Source organism: Magnolia sinica, chromosome 9 (assembly GCF_029962835.1).
Source record: "Magnolia sinica isolate HGM2019 chromosome 9, MsV1, whole genome shotgun sequence".
Taxonomy (NCBI): domain Eukaryota; kingdom Viridiplantae; phylum Streptophyta; class Magnoliopsida; order Magnoliales; family Magnoliaceae; genus Magnolia; species Magnolia sinica.
In genome coordinates, this window is record NC_080581.1 from 1,513,597 (window position 1) to 1,537,325 (window position 23,729).

Here is a 23,729-nt window from a genome sequence, read left to right on the forward strand (position 1 = left end):
GTTTGTGAGAAATCCGGAAACGGATTGGCTACTCCCCCTGCCACCAGCCTGGTCGATGGTGGTTGGTGCTATGTGGGCCCCACCATGATGTATGTATTTTATCCTTTCCGTTCATCCATTTTTACATATCATTTTAAGGCTTGATCCAAAAAAATGATAGGTATATAAATCTCAAGTGGACCACACCACAGGCAAACAAGTGATTAGATATCCACCATTAAAATCCTCCTAAAGCCCAATGTATTGTTTATTTGACATCCAATCTGTTGATTAGGTCATACAGACCCAGATGAAGGGAAAAAAACAAAGTTTATCTTGATCCAAAACTTTTATGCCCCCAAAGAGTTTTTAATGGTCGACATTCATTCAACATGGTTACTTATAATGTTGAGATTGGGCTATACCTCATTTTTGGTATCATATCATAAGATGATCAGTAAAAATAGATGGACATCATGGATGAAACATATACATCATGGTGGGGCCCACAGAGCACCGACCACCAGCCATTGGCAGATGGCTAGAGGTGTATATGAGCCGAGCTAGCTCAACTCGACTTGAAAAGGCTCATTCAACTCGGTTCGAAGCTGAGTTCGAGCTGAGTAGAGCTGATTTTTTGAGCTTGAAATGAGTTCGAGCCGAATTCAAGTTGGCCTGAGCTTAACTCGACTCGGATTTAACCCAGCTCGAATCGAACTTGGATCGAACCAGTTCGATAACTCGGTTACTTTGATATTGATGTTGCTCACCAACTGTTTGATGAAATGACTCAAAGGAGTGTGGTTGGTGGCAATGAAGGTATGTATATGAAACTAACATCATTTTTTCCTTGATTTTTATGTTGCATAGAAGTTGTTTGATAAAATACTTGTAGAACTATTATTGTTGTCTCAAATACAGTGAGATTTTGAAGGTTTACTCCAGGTGTTTGTGAAAATGCTACAATGGCGAACTCAACTCGAACTGGCCAGTCAGGCTCACTGACCAAGCCGAGCTAAGTTCGAGTTGTGGTCAATTAGTGGTCGAGCTGACAACTCGACTTGGTTCGACTCAATGTACACCCCTACTGATGTCAAGGGGAGTAGCCAATCCGATTACGAGAAATCCACCTTGTTCATTTGTTTTAACACCTCGTTTGACGATTTGAAACCAAAGAGGGTAGCTTCACAAATCAAGCTGCCATACAATGGGAAACAATGAGGATTGAATGTTTGGATAGCATATAACTATAAATGAAACCAATAAAAGTTTCAACTGTAGGCATTACCCATCTTATGGTTTATGTCGTTTGGCTCATTTGGTTTTTAATCTGACTTATTTTTTCTCATGTTCTAAAATGAGATATTAGAATAGATGGAAAGGTTGGATTTCTCACAAACATCACGGTGGGCCTCATATATTTGACTTCACAAGAGTTCTTAATACTCCAGTTGGATGCGAGGCTTCATACACAACCATTTAGAATTTATACTTATGTACACATCATCTCCAATTAAATTGAACAAATGAACTTATACTCATGTACACATCATCTTCAATGCATGGAATTGATCGTGAAGTGAAGGGAATTGACCGTGAAATACATGGAATTGACCGTGAAGCGAAGGGAATTGACTGCGAAATGAATTGAATTGACCGTGAAGTGAAGGGAAATCGCCAGAATTGACCGTGAAATGCATAGAATTAATCGTGATATGAAGGGAATTGACCGTGAAATGTATGGAATTGACTGTGAAGTGAAGGGAGTTGACTGTGAAATGCATGGAATGACCGTGAAGTAAAGCGAATTGATCGTGAAATGCATGAAAATGACTGTGAAGTAAAAGGAATTGACCGTGAAATGCATGGAATTGACCGTAAAGTGAAGAGAAATCGTCGGAATTGACCGTAAAATGCATGGAATTGACCATGAAGTAAAGGAAAATCGCCGGAATTGACCGTAAAGAATTGACCATAAAGAATTGACCATAAAATGCATTGAATTGACCGTAAAGTAAAGGGAATTGACCGTGACATGCATGGAATTGATCGTGAAATGCAAGGAATTGACTGTGAAATTAAGGGAATTGACCATGAAATGCACGTAATTGATCGTGAAGTGAAGGGAATTGATCGTAAAATGCATGGAATTGATCGTGAAGTAAATGAAATGAACGAAATTGACTGTGAAATGAATGAAATGGATTTTCGACCATCAACCTGATGGAATCTTGGAAGATAACCAAGTTAGTTGGCTAAAGTAGCTTCTCTTACCCCAAAATCATATAGGATACGGCAAGTAACTAATTTTGATTTAGAAGATATTTTTATTAAATGAATAAAGAAAGAAATTTTAAAAAAGAAAAAAAATTCATATGCTTATATATACATATTCATATAAATATGTATAGGAGACAATTGTAGGTAAAATAAAGTTCTCCATTAAAAAAAAAATACAACAAGCACTGCTACGGACTAGAGCTATTGCTACAGTTATAATCCGTAGGAAAAAATTGCAGGATTTATGAGACACTCACCTAATAGTTATGGACCTTTTTCGATTCCGACATATCGAAAGATATAAAGGAAGGCAGGGGCTGCGGTTATAGCTACGGTTATAATCCGTAGCAATAGGCAGCCCCAGCTTTCAAAAAGCACTATTCTCACGAGGTAAAAAGAAGTGGGCTTAAAAATGTAAATGAGTCGTACAGTTGTAAATCAGGAATTATTAAAACGAATATGATCTCGAATATTCGATACGCTGTAAAGAGTGTAAAAATCCACGCTGATTCGGTACACATGGATCATACGTAGATCAATTTAAACCGTCCAAATCGTGGGACCCATTATTAAATGGACATAACCCAAAATACATACTAAAATATTATACTTATTACCCGATTTTCTCCATCAAAAAGGAAATCAAACGAGAAGTAATAAACATTTAAAAAAGACTTCAATTACTCCAACGTATCTGATTTTTCCGTTCGTGATCAATATAAACTACTTCCCACCATTTGAACGGTTTGGATTATGTTATTAATTCTACATGTAAAGAGGCTGCGTGCATGAGCATGGATGGTCACAAATCCTGCTAGCATGCTTTTCTCGTTGGATCCTCCGCCGCATAATTCCATCATAGTGCTTACAGTGCGTGGAGTGCGTAATCTGCGGGCGCGGTTTAGGTGAATCCCCGCACCTACTGAGGTTGGTGGATCCCTAACTGAGGGGCTTACTTCGATGTATGCGACTTAAATCCACACTGTCCATACATTTTTTAAGTTAGTTTTAGGTATTATCCTAAAAGTGAAGCAGATATAAATCTTAGATGGGCCATACCAAAGGAAACATGCATAATTAAATCTCCACCATTAAAAACCTTATAGGTGCCACCGGAATTTTTATTTACAATCCAACATGTTTATAACGTCAAAATGATCTGGATGAAGATACCACACAAATATAAGCTTGATCCAAAAATTTTATGGCCCACGAGAAGTTTTTAATGGTCGATTACCACTTTTTATTGTATTATGGTCCATCTAAGATTTGGATATGCTTAATTTTTAGGACTATGTCTAAAATAAGTTTTCAAAGCGTATGGACGGCGTGGATTTAAATTATATACATCAAGGTGGGCCCCATTATTAGGGATCCCACCCGCTTATGTGGATCCGCGCCCGTAATCTGCACGTCTTCCATCAAGATGACACGACAGCGAAGACCCTCATACGGTCCATTGCAAAATCATAGCATGGGGTGCGACGCACTGTAGACAAATGCTCGCCTTCTCCCGTACCACGACACCATGATCTAGACCATTCATTTATAAGGTCCCACACCCACGTAGATGATTTTGAAAAACATCACTCAGTAGATATCCAAGCGTCTCAGCGGACTCTTGTGATAGTTCATCACACCATTTAAAAGGTGGTAGTGTCTCTCCAACCGGACGCATATGCTGTTGCTGTGCAGCAATCCAGACCGTCCAAATCTCTAATCCATACGTGGATATACAGCGGGTCATACCCTGACTTGTCTTCCAACCACATCTTTCAGGCCTAGATGCTACTTGTGTAGGAAATCCCTACCATGCAAGCAGTGGCCCTACTAACGGTGATCGCTGGTAGCAAAAGCTAGCCACTTCGCTGATCGAGCGTGCCACACCGTTGAAGATAATGGACAGCCAAGATTGTGGCTCCACAGGAAATATGTGGTTGACGAGCAGCTTTAATGGCCTGTTTGATTTTTTGGCTCCACTTATTAGGTAAATGGGTTATAATTATTTACTTAGGTAATTACCACATTTTCCAACTTACTTTTTTAAAGTTTAAAGCAAGAAATTTACAAAATTAATGTGGGCCAACCGTGATGTATGTGACTTATATACACTACTCATTTATTATGCCAGCCGCTTAGGTCGTTAGCTAAAAAAAAAGAGGCAAATCCAAAGTTCATGTGAACCACGCCACAGCAAATAGCAGGATTTGACTGGCTTGGCTTAGTCCTTGAGCTTGACTGAGTAGCTTGGCTCGGTTCAGTCAGCAGCTCGGGCTAGCTCAAGCCAGGTTCAAATCAAGATCAAGCTTAGTTCGCCATTGAGGCATTTCCACAAACACTTGAATTGCAACTTCATAATCCCATTGCTTGTAGTTTTACAAGTGTTTTATCAAACACTTTCTAAGTAACATAAAAATTGAAAAAAATAAAGAGAAAAAAGGTATTTGTTTAACGTACATGCCTTGCTTACAACCGGCCAAACTTTCCTTGCCACCAGCCACATTTGGTTGAGTCATTTTATCAAACAGCTGGTGAGCAACATCAATGGCAAAGTAACCGAGTCACCAAATTGGTTCGATCCGAGTTTGATTCGAGCTAGATTCAAGCTGGATTCAATCCGAGTCGAGTCCAGCTAGGGCCTGCTCGAACTCGACTCGAACTCATTTTCGAGCTCAAAAAATCAGCTTGACTCAACTTGAACTCAACTTCGAATCGAGTCGAGCGAGCTAATTGAGCTAGCTCAGTTTGTGTACACCCCTAATACCAACCATTTGATTTTGGCCATAAATTTATACCACCACTTTAACCATCCGTTTTGAAGCCATCAAATGTGTGGTTAGGATTGCCTGATCAGCCCCAAGGGAGGAGAGCTGAATAAAAACCTATATTTTCAATGAAAATTAATTTAAGAAATTTTTTATTCAATAAATTCTAACACATTATTGCAATTCTCCGCTAATTTGTCACATGTGCAATTTTCTAATAATTTTTAATTACTCATGTATCAACCATAACACGGTAACAGAGTATCTCATCGATCACTGTAGCAACTGGACGTGTAAATTTACATTAATGTTGCAATATTCAATCCAAAAATGTGCATGAGACAAGTAATGATTATAAATTACTTTAATTTAATTGGGAGACATCAATTGCATTTGTTCACAATAATTGTGATAATTACATCATTCCGTCATCAACATGAAAGTGTAACCATGATAATTTTACATTATTTTAATATCAAATCAATACCAAAATATATTAATGTTGGTATTAAAATTGAAATTTCCGTTCCAATACAATTAATTTTGTAATGATTATAAATTCAACAGTCTATCCATAATAAAAAATACATTTGACTTTGAAATATATATATATATGATAATGTTTATTTTACAAAATATTATGAAATAATAATGATAGCCTATTTATATTATTTTAATATAGAAGTTAGTAAAAAAGATAAGCTTAGTAAAAAAGATAAGCCTAATAAACTTGCAAATGAAAAAGGCTCATCGATGTGTCTTACACCTACATTGTCCATCCGCTTCACCTGATCAATTTAGGGCATGAACCAAAAGATACAAGAGATACACATGAGGTGGACCATACAATAGAAAACAATGGTAATTGAACACCCACCATTAAAAGAGTCTTTGCTGCCCCTATAATGTTTATTCTATCCCACTTGTAGGTGAGGTCACAAGGATTTGCATGAAAGGACTACACAAATATCACCTTCATCCAAAACTTTGGTGGCCTTGATTAGTTTTTAATGTTGAATCATCACTGTTTTCTATACTAGAGTCCACCCAATATTTGGATGGCCCGCATTTTTGGCCTATATCTTAAAATGACCAGGTAAAATAGATGGACATTTTGAATATAAGATGCACACATTACAGTGGGCCCACAGTCAAAGATCCATTGAAGCTAGACTCCTTAGTGGATTTAGTTGAGAGTAATAACCAAGAATGTGGGTGGGACCGACTGCACAGCCCACCTCGGTGCATGCATTGACAAATCTCATGCAGACCACATCACACAAAGTGGTCATGGACCATTAAAAACCATTCGCGGGCTACAAAAGTTATGGTAAACCCCATAGGAGCTTTGGTCGGATGGCTTATTGTTTAACGAGTTTGGACACATCCAATTCCATCTAATTGCCAGCAGGCCAGATTTGAGGGATATCTCTGTTGACATGAATTTGTGGGGCTTACTATGATGTATGTATTTTATCCAATGCTCCATCCATTTTTTTCATATCATCTCATGACACGAGCCAGAAAAAAGAGATAAATTCAAAGCTCAAATAGACCACACCATAGGAAATGAAGGAGATTGAATGGTTACTATTGAAAACTTCTTAGGGCCAAAAAAAATTTCGAGCTTATATTTGTATAGAGGTGTACACGAGTTGAGCCGAGCTCGACTCAGCTTGGCCACTAGCTAACCCCAACTCGAACTCGACTTGGCTCGGTCCCTGAGCTTGATTGGCCAGCTCGGCGTAGTTCGGCCAGCAGCTTGAGCCAGTTTGAGCCGAGTTCGAGCTAGGATCAGGCCCATGTTGCATTTTCACAAACACATGAAATGCACTTTCAATTTTTTACTTATGTTAAACAACGGCTGCTATTTACATGTATTTCATCAAACACCTTACAGGCAATATTAAAATCAAGAAAAAAATGATATTTGTTTAATATACATTCCTTGTCATTGGGCGACACTACGTTGAGTCATTTCATCAAACACTTGGTGAGCAACATCCATATCAAAGTAATTGGAGTCACTGAATTGGCTCGGTTTGAGTTGGGGTTGGATCTGAGTCAAATTTAGTTTGAGCAAGCTCCGGCTCGGCTCGAAATTTTTTATAACTCAAAATAACAGCTTGACTTGATTTCAAACTGAGTTGAACCAACCTAACCGAGCTAAATCGATTCGTGCACAGCTCTAAATTTGTGTTATATAAACATCAAGGTGGGCCCTAAGAAGGATTCAACAGATGGAGTTATGTACTAACTGCTTCTTATGGTGTGGTCCACTTGAGTTTTGGACCTGACTCACGCCCTAAAATGAGATGGCAAAACGGACGGACGGCTTGGATAAAACACATACATCACGGTGGCCCCACAGAGTCGGGTCACTAGGGATATCCGTGGTGACCTGTTCTTCAGGTAATCCGCGTCCTCTCCAAGCTTTTCACTTGAAATGGTGGTAAACTATCACAGGAGTTTACTTCCTCTCCCTCTCTAAACGCCGCGGATTCCATTATCAGACGTCTAGAGCATTGACACAGCACGATCTTGCATTCGCTTTTATTAATGGCAGTTACAGAAAGATTTCATCTCAAAAACCCTAGCTGTTGAAACCTCCTTTCTTCTCTCTCCCTCTACCTCTCTCTTAGCTCCGGTTTCCAAGATTTCCTGCGAGGATCAACGATAGTCCTGATTCCTTATTTTCCGCGCCTGACAAACGTAAGTAGTCTGATGATTCTGACCATGATTTATAGATCTGTCTGTTCGTCACTCGAATCTCTGTTTAGAATTGCGAATCAAGGAGTTCCGTTCCCGATCTCAGGGTTCTAGGGTTCTGATTTCGTGAATTCCATTTTAAAGTGGGTATGGCTTGATTGATTTCTCATTCGTAATCGCGCAGTGTTTGATTTTGAAATCTAGGGTTTTGTGAATTAGATCCTGTGGAATTTAAGCTGCACGGATTTGAATTTTCTTTGTTTTGAGTATTTAGGATGGATTTTTCCAGTGAGATTTTTTTTTTTTTTGGTACTCACTAAGATTTTGTTTTTTCGGGAGGCAAGTGGACAATTTGGTCTATTATGATTCAATTGGATTTTTTGTGTACTTCGACTTTTCACTTTTTGAAGATAAACTGAAACCGATCTGTGAATTGGCTGAATGAGAATGTTGATTTCAGGGTGTGTATTTCTCGATAGCTGTAATGTTTCTTTGTTCCGGGAAATTGACGGGCTTGGATTGGCGTATATGGTGATTTTGTATTTATTTTGACTCTAGCAGATGTTATATAAGCTGAAGTTGGTTGTCTGCTGCTTGGTTCTGTCAGCTTTTTAAATGGCTAGTTTGTGTCTGGATTTGTATGCGGAAGTGAATAGAATTGTGAGCATTTGGTTTCATTGTGAGGAAATGATGGAAGTTAACGATGTCTCGTAGGATTCATAATGGGGAAATTCCCTTCAAAATGCAGTTGTGTGGAGCCCCGCTCCTCAACGTGAACGCTAATGGAGGAAATTACAATTTGGTTATTTCCACTTTACTGAATAAATTTGCAACCCAATTTGATATTGCATCGAAATTTGCATTTACTTTTGGCTGGTTCTATTGCAATTTTTTTTAAAAAATCCTGTTATCCATTGCCTACATTTCACAAGCTTGAATTTTCTAGCTTGGTTCCTCAATTTGGACAGTGGGAATTTATGAAGTTGGTTTCACATTTATACGCCCATTTACAGATGCATTTTGTTTCGACATTTGTGTGCCAATTTACGTATCTGTCGCATAACAGTTCTTTGGTTTTCATAACTAATGGGTGTGTTCTTGGTAACACCAATTTAGCAGGCCAGTATTGCTCTTTCCCCCAAATTTTAGTTTTTTACTTGATTCTTATTTTATTTAAAAAAATTTTATTTTTATTTTTTGCATAATTTTCTTGGCATTTGTACATTGAGTTAATTACGAAAACCCGCCTATGTCTATTTTCGAGTACACGTCTCATTTAGAAATACTTACAAATACACGCATTCTATTTAAAAATACGATGAAAAAGCAGCTTGTTTGATTTTGACTAATGATTTCTGATGGAAAGGCGCCGTTAAGGTCTTTGAAAGAACATTTTGCCCTTGCTGCCAGTTATATTCACAATTGAACCCAATTTTTTGTGCTTGCTTTCGTTAGTGTGTTTGGAGCTCACCTTTACCATCCAAAGTGATCCATCCTGTCCATTTGTTTTGCAAGGCCATTTCACGAACTGATCACCTATGTCCTAGGAAGGTTTCAATGGTGTTCATCATCCGAATTTGGTTTTATTGTTGTGGGTCGCATCTGGCTCAAATCTGGCTGATATTTTATGTGAAGCCATAATATGAGTTTCAGTCGTGGTTGAATCCCCACCATTAAAAACTTCACTAGGGCCACCGGAATGTTTATTTGCCATCCAACCTGTTGATAAGGTCACAAAGGCCTAGATGAAGAGACCACACAAATAAAACCACCGAAGCTATGCCTGCTGCTGCCAGCCTGTATTACATGCTGGCTGACATGGCAGGAGGCTTTTAAACGATGTGACTGCCCCACGGCAGGTGGGGCCCATCATGATGTTTGTGAGAAATCCACTCCGTCCATCAGTTTTGGTAGGTCATTTTAAGGCATGAGATGAGAAATCAGGAGGATATGATGCTCAAGTGGGCCACATGATGGGAAACAGTGGAAATGGGCTGGTTACCGTTCAAACCTTTATGGTCTCCACTTGATGTTTATAAGCATCCCTACCTGTGGGCCTACTGTTATGTATGTAACTTACATCCACACCATCCATCCATTTTGACAGCTAAATTTAGGGCAAGATCCAACAAATGAAGCAGATCCAATTATCAAGTGGACCATATCATAGGAAACAGTGGTGATTGAACTTCCAGCCATTAAAAACTTAATACGGAGCATCTTAATGTTTGCATAGTGTTTATTTGCCATCCAATCTGTTGATAAGGTCACATAATCCCAGATGAAGGGAAATAACAAATATCAGCTTGATCTAAAACTTTTGTAGCCCATTAATGGTTGATCACCACTGTTTTTATGGTACGATCCACCTAATCACCATTTTTTTTTTTGGTACGGTCCACGTGATAATTAGGCGTGCTTCATTTTTTGGATAATGCCCTGAAATGATTTGGGAAAGCAGATGAACGGTGTGGATATAGAATACATGTGGGCCCTACGGTAAGGGCCGCACCGTCTTGGGTGAGTTCAGGGTCTCACCTAATTTGTTCCCTCCCTCTCCGCTGCCAACCAGCTTGTACAGGCTGGCTGATGTGATGTGAGATGACTTTTAATGACGTGACTGCTCTACGGCATGTGTGGCCCATCATGATATTTGTGAGAAATCCACTCCGTCCATCTGTTTTGGCAGGAAATTTTAAGACTTGAGATAAAAATTCAGTACGATATGAAACTCAATTGGGTCACACGATTGGAAATATTGGAAAGGGGCTGCCTATTGTTCAAACATTTCTGGGCTCCACCTAATGTTTGTACGCAATCCAAACCGTTCATAAAGCGGTCCAACCGTTCATAAGGTCATGACCACTGGGATGAGTGAAAGGAAAAAAAATAAAATCCTGATCCAAATCTTTTGTGGCTGCACAAATGTTTCAATGGTGGGTGTACAATCTCCACTATTTTTTGTTGTGTGGCCACTTGAGCTTTGGATCTGCCTCATTTTTGGGGTCATGCCATAAAATGAGCGGGCAAAACATATGGACCGGGTGGATTTCTCACAAACTCATGGTGGGCCCCACCTAGCTTCGGAACACCAAACGCGAAAGCTCTTCTCTCACTTAGTTTGAAATGAGGGGTATTTTTCCTTTTAAAAAATACTGCTGTAAAACTGTATGTAATCCTCACGACATATGACGGCAGGCGGTTATACCATAACGGCACACAAAAGGTAGGCGGCTCCCTTAAAATATGCCAAAAGCATGCGTATTTTTGAAAATAGACCAAAAGGTAGGCGGGTTTTCGTAAATAACTTTTGTACATTTACCCATTACTTTTTAATAACATTTAGTATGTTCGAATGTGTTGGTGTATTGCATCTTGAGGTTACTGTTTCCGATACAATGTTGGGCACACCAACAGACATGATGGCATGTGTTCATTTGTTTTACAAATGAAGTTTAGGGGAATCAAGGGATTTCTCTTGCCAATAGGTTTTTTTCGTACCACTGCTGTGGTGCTTTATTTTTTTTTGATGGAGGAAAAAAAGTTTGAATGCTTTATGGTTTGTTCCTTTACTGCAGGTGCTCATAAACCGAATTTTCTTGCAGATTGTGAATTCAGTTTTGGAAACTGGAAAGCAAGGAAACCAAATGGCACATGGAGGAGTGGGTTTTTGAACCCAGCATCTGATTCTTCCTTTATTTGAGTGGCATTGAGATTTATGCTTCAGAGCTAAAAATAACGCCGGCCAAAATTCAGCGACCAGGTTCAGGGGGTGACTTGCCCCAGGGCGGTGAGTACGGCCCATTCCCTGTCCCTCGGAGAGTGAATTCCTCCCATGCTGTTGTGATGGATGATATGGAGAATGGAACTATGGGGTCCTATCAGGACAGACCAAGAACTTTCCCTATGATGAGGAGTAAACCCTATACTCCATTGGTAAGGTTCATTAGTTGCTACAACTTTTCATTATTAATAAAAACTACATCTTAAATTTGCCCGTCTGAATCCCATTCAGCTGATACTTCGGTTATTATGGTGCTTATGATTTATGAAATGTAGAGTCTTGCTTCTTGACATAACTCTTGTTGGTGGTTTTGAGTTGTTGGTAATGGCATTTGAAGGTTGTAGAGGGAGGAATTTATGTGGCGATAGGGAGTCACTGTATTGTTTTGAGGATATACTTTGTGTTGCTGCTCATAAAACAAATTACTTGTGGTCAATTTTCAGATCTTGTGCTCTATTAATTCCAGTAGAGAACTTCTATTTCTAGTAGCAGTACTGTCTGAAATTTGGAGTTCTGAATGCCCCTCCCTGATGCAAGTAGAAGCGTAAAAGAAATCCCAATACCAAGAATATGAATTCATGTACCTGATGGATACTACCAATAATCATCCAACCCCAACACTCACACACACCCACACACACACACACACACACACACAAAGAAAAAAAAGGAAAAGGAAAAAGAAAGAAAGAACAAGTCTAAATTAACCACACATGAATTCTTAGATTATGGGAATGATCCGTGTTGATCCGATAAATGCATGAAATTGCCTTTTAGAAAAGTCTGTATGAAATCCTACAAAGGGGATGCATATAGATTCTATAAAATATTATATACGTGGTAGGCCATATAGTTTATGTAAAGAGTTCTACCTCATCCCAACGATCTAAATCAGCTGGTATGGCTGGCTGTATGGTTGGGATTACTATGCAATTTGCATGAGCCCTATAAAATAGGCATTAAATGCAACGGTTCTCCCAAAGGATTTTTTGCCAGTTCTAGGGGTCTCCGCCAGGGAGACGCGCTATCTCCTTTTCTATTCTTAATAGTGGGTGAAGCCTTATCCAAGATGTTGCAAAAAGGTTTAGAAGTTGGTATTATTGGCGGTTGTCACATCAGAGGCATGTCTCCCATATCCCACATTCAATATGCAGATGATACCCTCCTTTTCTGTGAAGCCGATCTTGATAAAGCGAGTGATCTTCGCACCATCATTCGTTGTTTCGAGGCGGTCTCGGGTCTTAGAGTTAATCTGGCTAAATCCACTATCTTTGAAGTTAACATGGAAGAGACAGAGCTCTCCGAGTTCGTTGATCTTTTCAATTGCTCGTTCAGTTCCCCTCCCACGACGTTCGTTGGCCTTCCTCTTTCGGTGGGTAAACCTCCAAAATTTCTGTGGGATAGAGTCATTGATAGATTCGAGAAGCACCTAGTTTCTTGGAAATGCAAGTATCTATCAATAGGGGGTCGCCTTACAATGATCAAAGCGGTCCTCTCCAGCCTGCCGCTATACTATATGTCTTTATTCAAGTGTTCGAGATCTGTTCTGGACAAGCTTGAAAGCCTAAGACGTGATTTCCTTTGGTACGGTAATGGGGACAAGAAGAACTTCCATCTGGTCGACTGGAATACGGTGTGCCTTCATACCTGAGATGGTGGCGAAGGCGTCAGAAATCTGAAGTTGATGAATTGGGCTTTTCTTGGTACATGGACCTGGAGACTCGGGTCTGAATCCGGGTCTTTGTGGAATTCCTTGGTTAAATGTAAATACGGTCAGTCAGTTGGAGGGTGGTGGACCAAAGATTCAGCAGCCTATAGAGCTTCAGCATTATGGAAAGGAGTGTTAGAGATAAAACAGGTAGTCCTCAATGGGATTTGCTTCTTGGTTGGCAACGGAAATAATATTTCCTTTTGGGATGACACTTGGATTGGCGATATACCTCTGAAAGAAGCGTTTCCATCCATCTATCGTCTGGCTCCTAATCGGGTTTTATCAGTTGCAGATTGCTTCTCGCCTCTCGGTTCCAAGTATGTGTGGAATATTCTGTGTCGAAGAAACCTTCAGGATAATGAAATTACTGAGCTTGCGGCCCTGTTATCTCTGCTCAATAGCAGCAATCCAGATCAGCGTGTTTCCGACAGAATTATTTGGCATCATGATAAAAAGGGCGTCTTCTCGGTCAAATCCCTATACAACCGCATATACAACATCCCCCTCGGTGCGGCAGATCTCGTCTTAACAACTGTGGAAACACAGGCTTCCTCCAAAGATCGCGGTCTTCAGCTGGCTGGTTAGTATCAGGAAGGTGCTGACAGTATAGACAATTTAAGAAAAAGAGGTATGTGCATTCCTAACAACTGTCTTTGCTGCATGGCGGAAGCAGAATCAGTGAATCATCTCTTCATCCATTGTCCCCTTATTCTTCAAATTTGGGTTGTGGTTTTTTCTTGGTTCAATATCTCATGGGTCCTCCCCTATTCTTCTGACTACCTGCTTATAGCCTGGCATGGTGCAGATTTTGGTAAGCAGAAAAATCTGGTTTGGAGAATGTCCCTAGCGGCAGTGTGGTGGGTGATTTGGGAAGAACGTAATGGGAGATGCTTCAAAGGGGAATCCCATGCTGTAGGGTATCTTATCAAGAGAGTTCATTTTCTTATAGTGGAATGGGCCTCCCATGCGCTGCATTTAAGCAGTTGTAATTTGTTTTCGTTCTCGTTTTCATAGGTGTTTTGGCCGGCTATCTCAGCGGGTCAATCCCCTCTTTTGTATCCTTTTTCTCGTTTTATAATATTTTGTCACTTCTCAAAAAATAAAATAAAATGCCACCCTTCTCACAGTCTGGCTAATATGGTTGTATACATCCAATAATTGTGGCATTAGATGCCACCATTCATGCAGCTTGGCTAATGTGGTTGTATTCGCCTTGTATAGTTTTCTTTTTCTTTCAAGCCTTTCGCCCTAATAAATTGCATCGTCTTTCAAAAAAATTATGGCTACCAATTGATGATTATGGCTATAAGTACAATCCGAGTGGACTTGGCGGACCCCATACTCCTCTTAGGTTCTATTGGGATTGGATTTGTCCATGTCAATGGTTTGGAAAATCGACATTGTATTGTCCAATATGGCTGAACTATGCCTATATAACATGTGAGAGTGATGAGTCCCATCAAAATTTGTCCCTGTATGCCTCTATTCACCAATAGGCCTATAAAGAGGCCATTTTCATGTTTTTACCTTTCTTCTCAAATTTTAGGTATTTCCCTCATTTTGAAACATAGATAAATTCGATGAATTCAATTTAGACTAAATTTAGGTCCATCTTGGAGATCAAAATACTAGATCTGTGTGTGATTCGATGAATCAAAATGAAGAGGAACTCATTTAATAGTTGTGTTTATAATGAAATGTATCAATTGCAATTGTGTCTATTATTCTATTTTAACATAGAAATTGCAATTTTTACACAGCAAAATAGGATGTATTTTACACTCCCCACCAGCCTCACCACCATACACACAAATGATATTTTTATTGTAATCACGTAAATTTATTAGACTCCACATTCTAAATTTAAATTTTGTGAATGTGTAATTGTCAAATACTTTGTACATGAAGATAAAAGTGGTGGATGATAGTTGATAATGTCATATCAATGGATAAAAATCATTAAAAATCAATAATGCATATTTCTTAAATGCTTTTAACATTAAATTGAATTAGAAGTCAAATACTTCAAAACTGAACTTTGAAAAGGTCAAGTCAACTGACAACATTCTTACCATAGATGTTGGGATACGCGAAAAAAAAAAAAAAGAAAAAAGAAAGAAAGGAAGAAAAAAGAATGAAAGAAAGAAAGGGCTACATTCTTGCGTATCCCTGTTTCTCCTTTTTTATTTCCCGGTATAAATTTTTTTTTTTGGGTAAAATTTTGGGCAATACAGACTGATCTGGCCTGTGTCATATTGGTTTTGGGCTGGGCTGGTACGCCCCCTGAAATCAATATTCAAAACCTTGATCCACGTATGGCCTGGATGCATCACTCCCTAGAAATCTCACCTTTTAAATGTCTTGATTTTTCATACCTTTTAAATCCGATTGGCCTTTATCTTTAAAAAGATGAAGCCTTATTGATGGATCCACTTAAGCTTTGTATGGAATTGGTAATGCCTCCTTCTATCAGTATGAGATCACTTCTATATTTTTATTTCTTTCGAGCAATGATACAAAGCTTATTGTGATGATTGTACTCCCCTTGGCACTAATTGGATTGATTCGCCTATTCCTTTTGGTGCTTATTATGCTTGATGATCTTTATCTTGCTTTCTTCTCTTTCTTTCTTGGAATATTGACTGCTTTGCCTTCTGTAGATATTTCGAATTCTTATGGGATTAAATGTTCGTGCCTTATTTGGTCTCTTGCTGTTGAGCTTGGGAGCTGTCTTTTACATTGGTGCAAGGACTTCTCCAATTATCGTGTTTGTCTTCTCCATCTGCATCATCAGCTTCCTTTTTGCTATTTATCTCACCAAGTGGGTGCTTGCGAAGGATGAGGGACCTCCCGAGATGGCTCAGGTAATCTTTCGTCAATATTTAGCAGGGGTGGCAATGGGTTGGGTCAAGTTAGGCTTGGGTCATAACGAGGGTGGTTCCGACCCAAACCCAAGTTGTTAATCGCTTTGAAAATCTCAACCCCATCAATCATAATCAAGTTTATGGTTTTTTGAATTTATTATTATTATGTTTTTTGAACATTTGGCTTTTTGAACTTATATTATATTATAATATATAATACATATGTATAGTTAGCATTTAGTGAGGAGACAAGGGGTGGACCATACTCATGACCTGCCGGTCCTAGCAAACCCAAACCTAACCAATTTAATTTCCGGTTAACAAAACACAACCTGAACCCAACCCACATGGCAAATGATTCGACCCCAACCTAGACTTTCTGGGTTGGGTTTGCGCCTTGTGTCTAGTTTTGCCACCCCTAGTATTTAGTTGGTCTTTTGACATTACTGACCTTTTCCTTTTGGCTCACTCTACCAAATTACTTGTTTCTCAGCTCACTCTATTGATCTAGTGAAGCCTTATTCTTTTTTTTTTTTTTTTTTAAATTTATTTATTTGCTTAATTAACAGATTTCTTAGGATTACGTTATTTCTTTGTCATGCTTAACTTTTTACTTGGTTTGTGCTCATTGTTTGCCTACCAAGACTAGAAAAAAAGGAGAAAAACTGTTGACAAGTTAGGTAGATATTATTACCAGTGTTCATGGTCAATGAATAGGTGCAGTTCTATTTTCTAGAATATCGACTTGTACCTTTTAAGGAGCTTTTGAAGCTTACATGCATGTATGATGTAGTTCATGTGCATGCCAAAACATGAGCTAACATGGCTGACCAGTACAATATTCAAGCCATCCATCAGGTGGGTCTGACCATTCAGATCATCTCGGCCAAAAATAAATTTGGTCCATTCAGCAGTCAGCAGGTGTGCCATGATGTTTGAAACAGCCGGATTGGTAAGGTAACCTCAGCCAAGTATTTCTCGGCGGTACATTTGTTTCATACACTGGACCACCTGACAATGGATCAACCTGGCATTGCACGGGGATCTACACTGTCACTCTCTGATGAATGGATTGGATCTTATACCAATGTGCCACCTTGGCACATGTGTGGTGTTTAGATGACCTGCCTTGCACATGCATTTGGTCTTGGCAAAGCTCCCTTTTAAGAAAGGAAAAGAAAAAGAGATCTGGTTCAATTTGAGAATTTTGCATTTGTACTGAGCTTATTGTTCACTTTCTAGATATCAGATGCAATACGGGATGGGGCAGAAGGTTTCTTTCGGACCCAGTATGGTACTATTTCGAAGATGGCAGTATTGTTGGCGCTAATAATCCTTTGCATCTACTTATTTCGCAGTACAACTCCTCAACAAAAAGCAGCTGGCATTGGGAGGTGCTACATGCTGCTGCTCTTTTTATTTCTAAAATTTTGGATGTTAATTGGAACCTTTTTTATATTTCACATTTTTCTGCAGACCGATGTTTAATATTATCACCATCATGTTGCAGATCAACATCTGCATGTATTACGGTGGTTGCTTTTCTTCTGGGGGCTCTTTGCTCGGGCATTGCGGGGTATGTTGGGATGTGGGTGTCAGTACGTGCAAATGTTAGAGTTTCCAGTGCTGCTAGACGGTCTGCACGGGAGGCATTGCAGGTTCTCTCTTGGAAAATTTCTTACTTTGGATGATAAAGAAGAGGTTTGCTTGCTAATTCCACATTTGTGGAGCCTGCCATCCTGGCACATTTACTAATATGTGAGCGCTAGATTCGAGTTTTCCATCTGGTTGGAGATAACGCTTGGGTCTTCTGCCTTGAAACTGAGTTTTACTCATCATGTGGGTCGCAATACAGAAAGTAAACAGATGGTTAAAAGAAAATTTTCTAGCCATCCATTTGTTTTGTATACCATGACCTACCTGATGTGTTAAGTGGCCTGATTTTTAGGCCCGGTCGGATGCACCCTCCAAACCGGCGTTTGGGGCCTAAACACAGTTTTGATTTAAATGGCAGTTGACGACGTGCGCTTGGACGCACTTTGTGAACCTTTGTCTCATTTTCTGCATGACAAAATAGGTGCTAAAACACCAACTTGGTGAAAACCAATCGGATTGGTTTTTGCTGACTCCACCGAAAAAGTAGGCTGACCCCCCTTCTTTGGAAACTTACCTTTGAGGAAGTGCGTCCAAACACGCCCTTAAAACAATGTGGGCCACCTGATGGAAATGTCTGATCTTGGATTAGGCTGGTAATGGGCCAGGCCCGTGCCCAACAAAATCAAAATTTTGAATAGGGCCAGCTCGAAGGCTCAGCCTGACTACTTCAAAATTGTGGGCCTTGCCCTGGCCCATTGCCAAGGCTAATCTTGCACACGTGTTCCATATTGGCATGTGTGCTTGCATGTGGATGGGCAGGGGTCCTACATGCCCGTGGTATCTTATATCATTGTGGTTTCTTATGTACAGATTGCTGTGCGTGCTGGTGGTTTCTCAGCCATTATAGTTGTGGGTATGGCTGTAATAGGAGTGGCAATCCTTTATGCAACATTCTTTGTTTGGTTGGGTGTAGATTCACCAGGTTCAATGAAGGTTACTGATTGTAAGTCTTCCTCTTGTTCCTTAAATTATTCTGATGCAGATGATACTTGATGACATGTTTCTCTATCTTGGCATGCTGTTTTCTCTGAATTTAGAAGTACCATGACTCCTTTATATAGGTGTAGTTAAGCTAACTTGTGAATCCAATAAAAACATCATTGCGGCAGTGTCCCTTACTGACATGGCTGGTGTATGTTTATTGCCATCATTTTTATTGCGTTGTTTTTTATGCAATACAGTTCTCATTGGCTATAAAAAGTGTCTTCTGCTTTTAACACAAAGGTTAGCATTCATTTATGAATTCTATGAATTTAACTGCTCATTCAAGCTGTGATACTCACATCCTAGTTGGATACTCGGATACTCAGATGAGGTTAAGGATGAGGGATCCCCCTTTCCCAAGAAGTGAATTCCAGAACTACAGAGTTAGTAGTTATTTAGACTTTGTTGCGAATCTTGCCAATTAGGCAAGAAATTAAACTTGTGATATTCTTGGGCGATATTTGATGTGATTGTACTTATCAGCAGTGTCCAATCCTTGCTGTAACCACATACTGAGAATTTGGATTTAAAAGATTCTCTGAACCTGATCCTTGCCATACCCATTGTTCGTAATATCGATACTATCGGCCGATATATCGGCTGATATTATCTTTATCGCAGGCCAGCGATACGAAACCCCTCAGAAGCCTCCCGAAAATTACAAAAATCTTGAAATCCTGTGTATCGTGCGATATATCGCAAGATATCGCAAAATATCCTGAGATATCGCCAATATCGACTATATATCGCACGATAATGCTTGATATTCCAGATTTTTGCTCGATTTTATACGCAATATCACAGGCGACATCTCTTCTCATCCAGAAAGTAATTTAAAAAAAAAAAAAACACATCTCATCCAGAAATTGCAATATATATATATATATATATATATATATATAAATAAAGAGAGAGAGAGAGAGAGAGAGAGAGAGAGAGAGAGAGAGAGAGAGAGAGAGAGAGAATTTTTATCTTACGTTTGTGATCTGCTTGAGGTGGCTTTCGACTGGAATTGGTGGGCCGCAATCGACATCCCTGGATCATGTAAGAAAAACCCTCAGACTCTTTTTTTTGTTTGAAGATAACTATTCTGGAAGGAAATTGTATTTCTGTCGAGGATTATGGGATTTGGGTTAGGATTTGCCAAATAAAAATACTTTCAAAGAGATTTTTGGAAATTTTGGTTGGAATTTTTGATGGATTAGGGCTGCGGACCTGCGGCTGTCTTTAACAGAGAAGAGAGTCTTTCGGACTCTCTCTCTCAGTCTTTAAGTTGAAATGGGATAGCGTATTGAGTTACTCCGTACGCTCTATCGCACCAAGTAAACTTAGTTGGCCCCCCTGGAATGTATATGGACTATCCACGTCGTCCATCCATTTTTCCATCTAATTTAAGGGGTTGATCCCAAAAATGACGCGTATCCAAAGATCAAGTGGATCATACCATAGGAAACAGTGGGTATAATGATTTCCACCATTGAAACCTTGCTAGGCCCCACAGTGATGTTTATTTGTCATCCAACCTATTCATGCGATCATAAAGACATGGATGAACGGTAAACACAAATATAAACTTGATCCAAAACTTCTATGGCCCCTAGGAAATTTTCAACGGTAGACATTGAAATCAGTTGTTTCCTGTGGTGTGGCCCATTTGAACATTTTATATGATTTTTTTTGGGGGCTAAACTACTAAAATTATATGGGAAAATGGATGGACGGAGCGGATAAAATAAATAAATCAAGGTGGACCTCAAAATGTTTAGTCAGTACGCTAACTGTAGTAAGTTACACACTATGCAATCTGCTTCCCTTTTAAGTTAGGGAGTGGATTAGGTGGTACGCAGGTAACAACTCAGTGGGTGTTAAAACCTCACCGTGTGGGGCCCATCTTGATCACTGTTTTTAATATCCGCACTACCCATCCGTTTTCTCAGATCATTTAAGGGTGTTATAATATAACTTAAGCATATCCAAATCTTGAGTGGACCACACCATTGGAAAAAGTTGTGAATCACCATTAAAAGCATTTTTATAGGCCATAAAAGTTTTGGGTCAATCTAATCTTTGAATTTTCCCTTCATTAAGTTCTTGTTGATCTTATTAACGGGTTGGATGACAAATAAACATTATAGATCTGCTTGCAATGGGCCTTGGGAAGTTTTTAATGCCGAGTGTTCAATTATCATTGCTTCATGTGGTGTGGTCCACCTGATATTTGGATGTGCTTGAACATTAAGACTGTCCTAAATCGGTTGGAAAAACGAATGAACGGAGTGGATATACAACATATAATCAAGATGTGGATGTAATACACATACATCAAATTGGGCCCCATGGTTACGGATCTACCGACCTTGGTGGATATGGGGATCCACCAAAACCGCGCCTGGACGCGAATTGCCCCCTGACTTGAGGTGGCTACCAACGGTGCTTTGTGGGCCCTACTATGATGCATGTGTTCTATCCATGCCACAAATCTATTTTTTCATATTATTTTACGCCATGATCCAAAAAATGAGGCAAATCCAAATCTCAAGTGGACCACATGACAAGAAAACGGTTGTGATTGAACGAATGCCATTAAAAACTTCCTAGGGCCCATTGTAATGTTTATTTGCCATCCAACCTGTTGATCAAGTCACAAAGACCTGGATGAAGTGAAAATACGAACATCAACTTCATCCAAAACTTTTGTGGCCCTGAGAAGTATGTAACAGTGGGCGTTCAATTACAGCTGTTTCTTGTGGTGTTGTCCACATGAGATTTGAATCTGCCTAATTTTTTGAATTATATTATAAAATTACCTGGGAAAATGGATGAACAAAATGGATTAAAAACATACATTATGGTGGGGCCTATAGACCACCATCCAGTGGCTACTAACTACCAACATCATCATTAAGCAATCCACATCCACTAGGACCTAGGCAGAGACGTATGATATGTGGGGCTCATGGTGGGGTCCACCATGATGTTTGTGAGAAATTCACTCCGTTCATCCATTTTTCCAGAGCATATTAAGGCATAAGCCCAAAAATCAGGAAGATCCAAAGCTCAAGTGGGCTACAACACATGAAACAATGAGGATTAAATGTCCATCATGCCCATTGTTTCTTGTGGTATGGTCCACCTGAGAATTGGATTTGCTTTATTTGTGGGCCCATGCCCTAAAATGAGTTGGCAAGAAGGTTTGAATATAATTGCATTAATTTAGTCAGACCGCACAACTTAGGACTCTATACAAAGGAAACTTATTATGTACACATTTTTTTTTGAGATGTTATGATTTAAAAGTGTGTATTGAGGTCTTTTTTAATAATCCTTGAAGTTTCATTGAAAAATTCAACCATTTCCCCAATGTTTCACCATGTTTCCCAAAAAGTGCGATAAATTATGCGATACAAACGATATATCCTATGCGATAACCGATACGTATCTGTATGCCAAGGGTGCAATACATAGCGCTATACCGATATTTCGAACACTGCCTTACCCATGCTTGGGTGGTAGGTAACATAGTATTCGAGTCATTAGATGAGCAGTGGACTTCTGAAATCTTGGAAAACTGTTTCTCCTTATTGATTGTTTTATGCTTAGACTTATCATGTTAATATTTTAAGGTTTAAGCTTTATGTTGATGCTTGGGTCGTCCTCTTCTATCTGACATACGGACTGTTCTGTAAATCTCTTCAGACTGGCATGTGCTTCTTGTTGTATAAGAGTGCATACTCTTTGTAACTGATTGTTTTTGGCACTCTCTAGTCTGTTGCCTGACATGTGCAATCTCTTGTAGTGCCTCTTCTCCTGGTTGGTTATGGTTTTGGAGCCTCGTTTGTTGCCCTTTTCGCGCAGTTGGGTGGTGGAATATACACTAAAGCAGCTGATGTTGGTGCTGATCTTGTTGGAAAAGTAGAGCAGGGAATCCCTGAAGATGATCCTCGAAATCCCGCTGTTATTGCAGATTTGGTACTTTAAGCATTATCTTTTACGCTGATGGTTTAATCTTGCTCATTGGCTGTTTTTATTTTTCTGATCGTCTTTTTTTTTTGAAGTGTATTTTCTGATCATCTTGTTTGATCAGATGTCCCTTCATTTAGGAACCAGTTGTGAACCTTCCTTCCAGTGCATGCTGTTGAGAAATCATCTAGTGTACTTATGTCCAGTGCAATTTGTTATTTTGCACTATGATTAATAGACATCGCAGCTGATGTAAAAATCAAGATTGTCATCTGTTCTTTTGTTATTATTATTATTATTTTCTTTTTTACTTTATTGAAATGTTATTATTAGCTTCATCTTTTTTCTTTTCATTTTTGTTCCTGCTCGAAGTAGATGCCCTTCTCATTTCATCGTCGTCGTCGTCATTGACATCATCATCATCATCATCCAAGCCTTATCCCAACTAATTATGGCCAGCTACATGAATCTTGTTCTGCCATTCCACTTTGTCATGCCATAGGTCCTCAAGTCTTTTCCTACCATCTCCACTGACATCCTTTTGGACCTTTCCTTTGCCCTTTTAGAGCCTTCAACTTGAATCAGCTCACTCCTAATGGTGCAGTTCTTGGTCTCTGTTGCACATGATGAAACCATCTAAGATTACTTTCCCTTATCTTATTACCTATTAGTACTACTCCTAAGTTACCACAACTGCATTTATTTGTAATTCTATACTTCCTCATTTTGCCACTCTTTTGTCTCAACATCCTTGTTTCATCTATGTTCATCCTATGGCTATGAGCATGTTGTTCTGTCCAATATTCTGTCCTGTAAAGCATGGCTGTTCTTATAGCCATCTATAAATTTTCTCTTTAGTTTGGTTGGTAAATGATGATTGCATAGAACTCCAGAGGCACGTATCTACTTCTTCCACCCATCTTGAATTCTACGAGAGCATCTTTCTCATTGATTTTCTTACTTCTTACCACAAGTCCTGTTCCCATATTAAACCATTTTCACCAGAATTCTTTAAATTTACATATACTGATATTTGC

The 23,729-nt window shown here is 39.3% G+C and overlaps 1 protein-coding gene across 2 annotated transcripts in view; it reads left to right on the plus strand.

Annotated features, from left to right (window-relative positions):
- Positions 1 to 7,491: 7,491 nt before the first annotated feature.
- Positions 7,492 to 23,729, plus strand: part of LOC131256606 (pyrophosphate-energized membrane proton pump 3) — a 30,908-nt gene continuing 14,670 nt past the window's right edge. Inside the window, exons 1-7 of one of the 2 annotated variants that reach the window (XM_058257527.1) lie at positions 7,492 to 7,736; positions 11,312 to 11,669; positions 15,889 to 16,092; positions 17,335 to 17,486; positions 17,603 to 17,750; positions 18,559 to 18,691; positions 22,529 to 22,701. In XM_058257527.1, coding sequence (XP_058113510.1) covers positions 11,580 to 11,669; positions 15,889 to 16,092; positions 17,335 to 17,486; positions 17,603 to 17,750; positions 18,559 to 18,691; positions 22,529 to 22,701 — 900 coding nt within the window. In that variant the 5' untranslated portion in view covers positions 7,492 to 7,736; positions 11,312 to 11,579. The remainder of the gene's footprint in view (positions 7,737 to 11,311; positions 11,670 to 15,888; positions 16,093 to 17,334; positions 17,487 to 17,602; positions 17,751 to 18,558; positions 18,692 to 22,528; positions 22,702 to 23,729) is intronic. The other variant, XM_058257526.1, reaches the window with a different exon arrangement.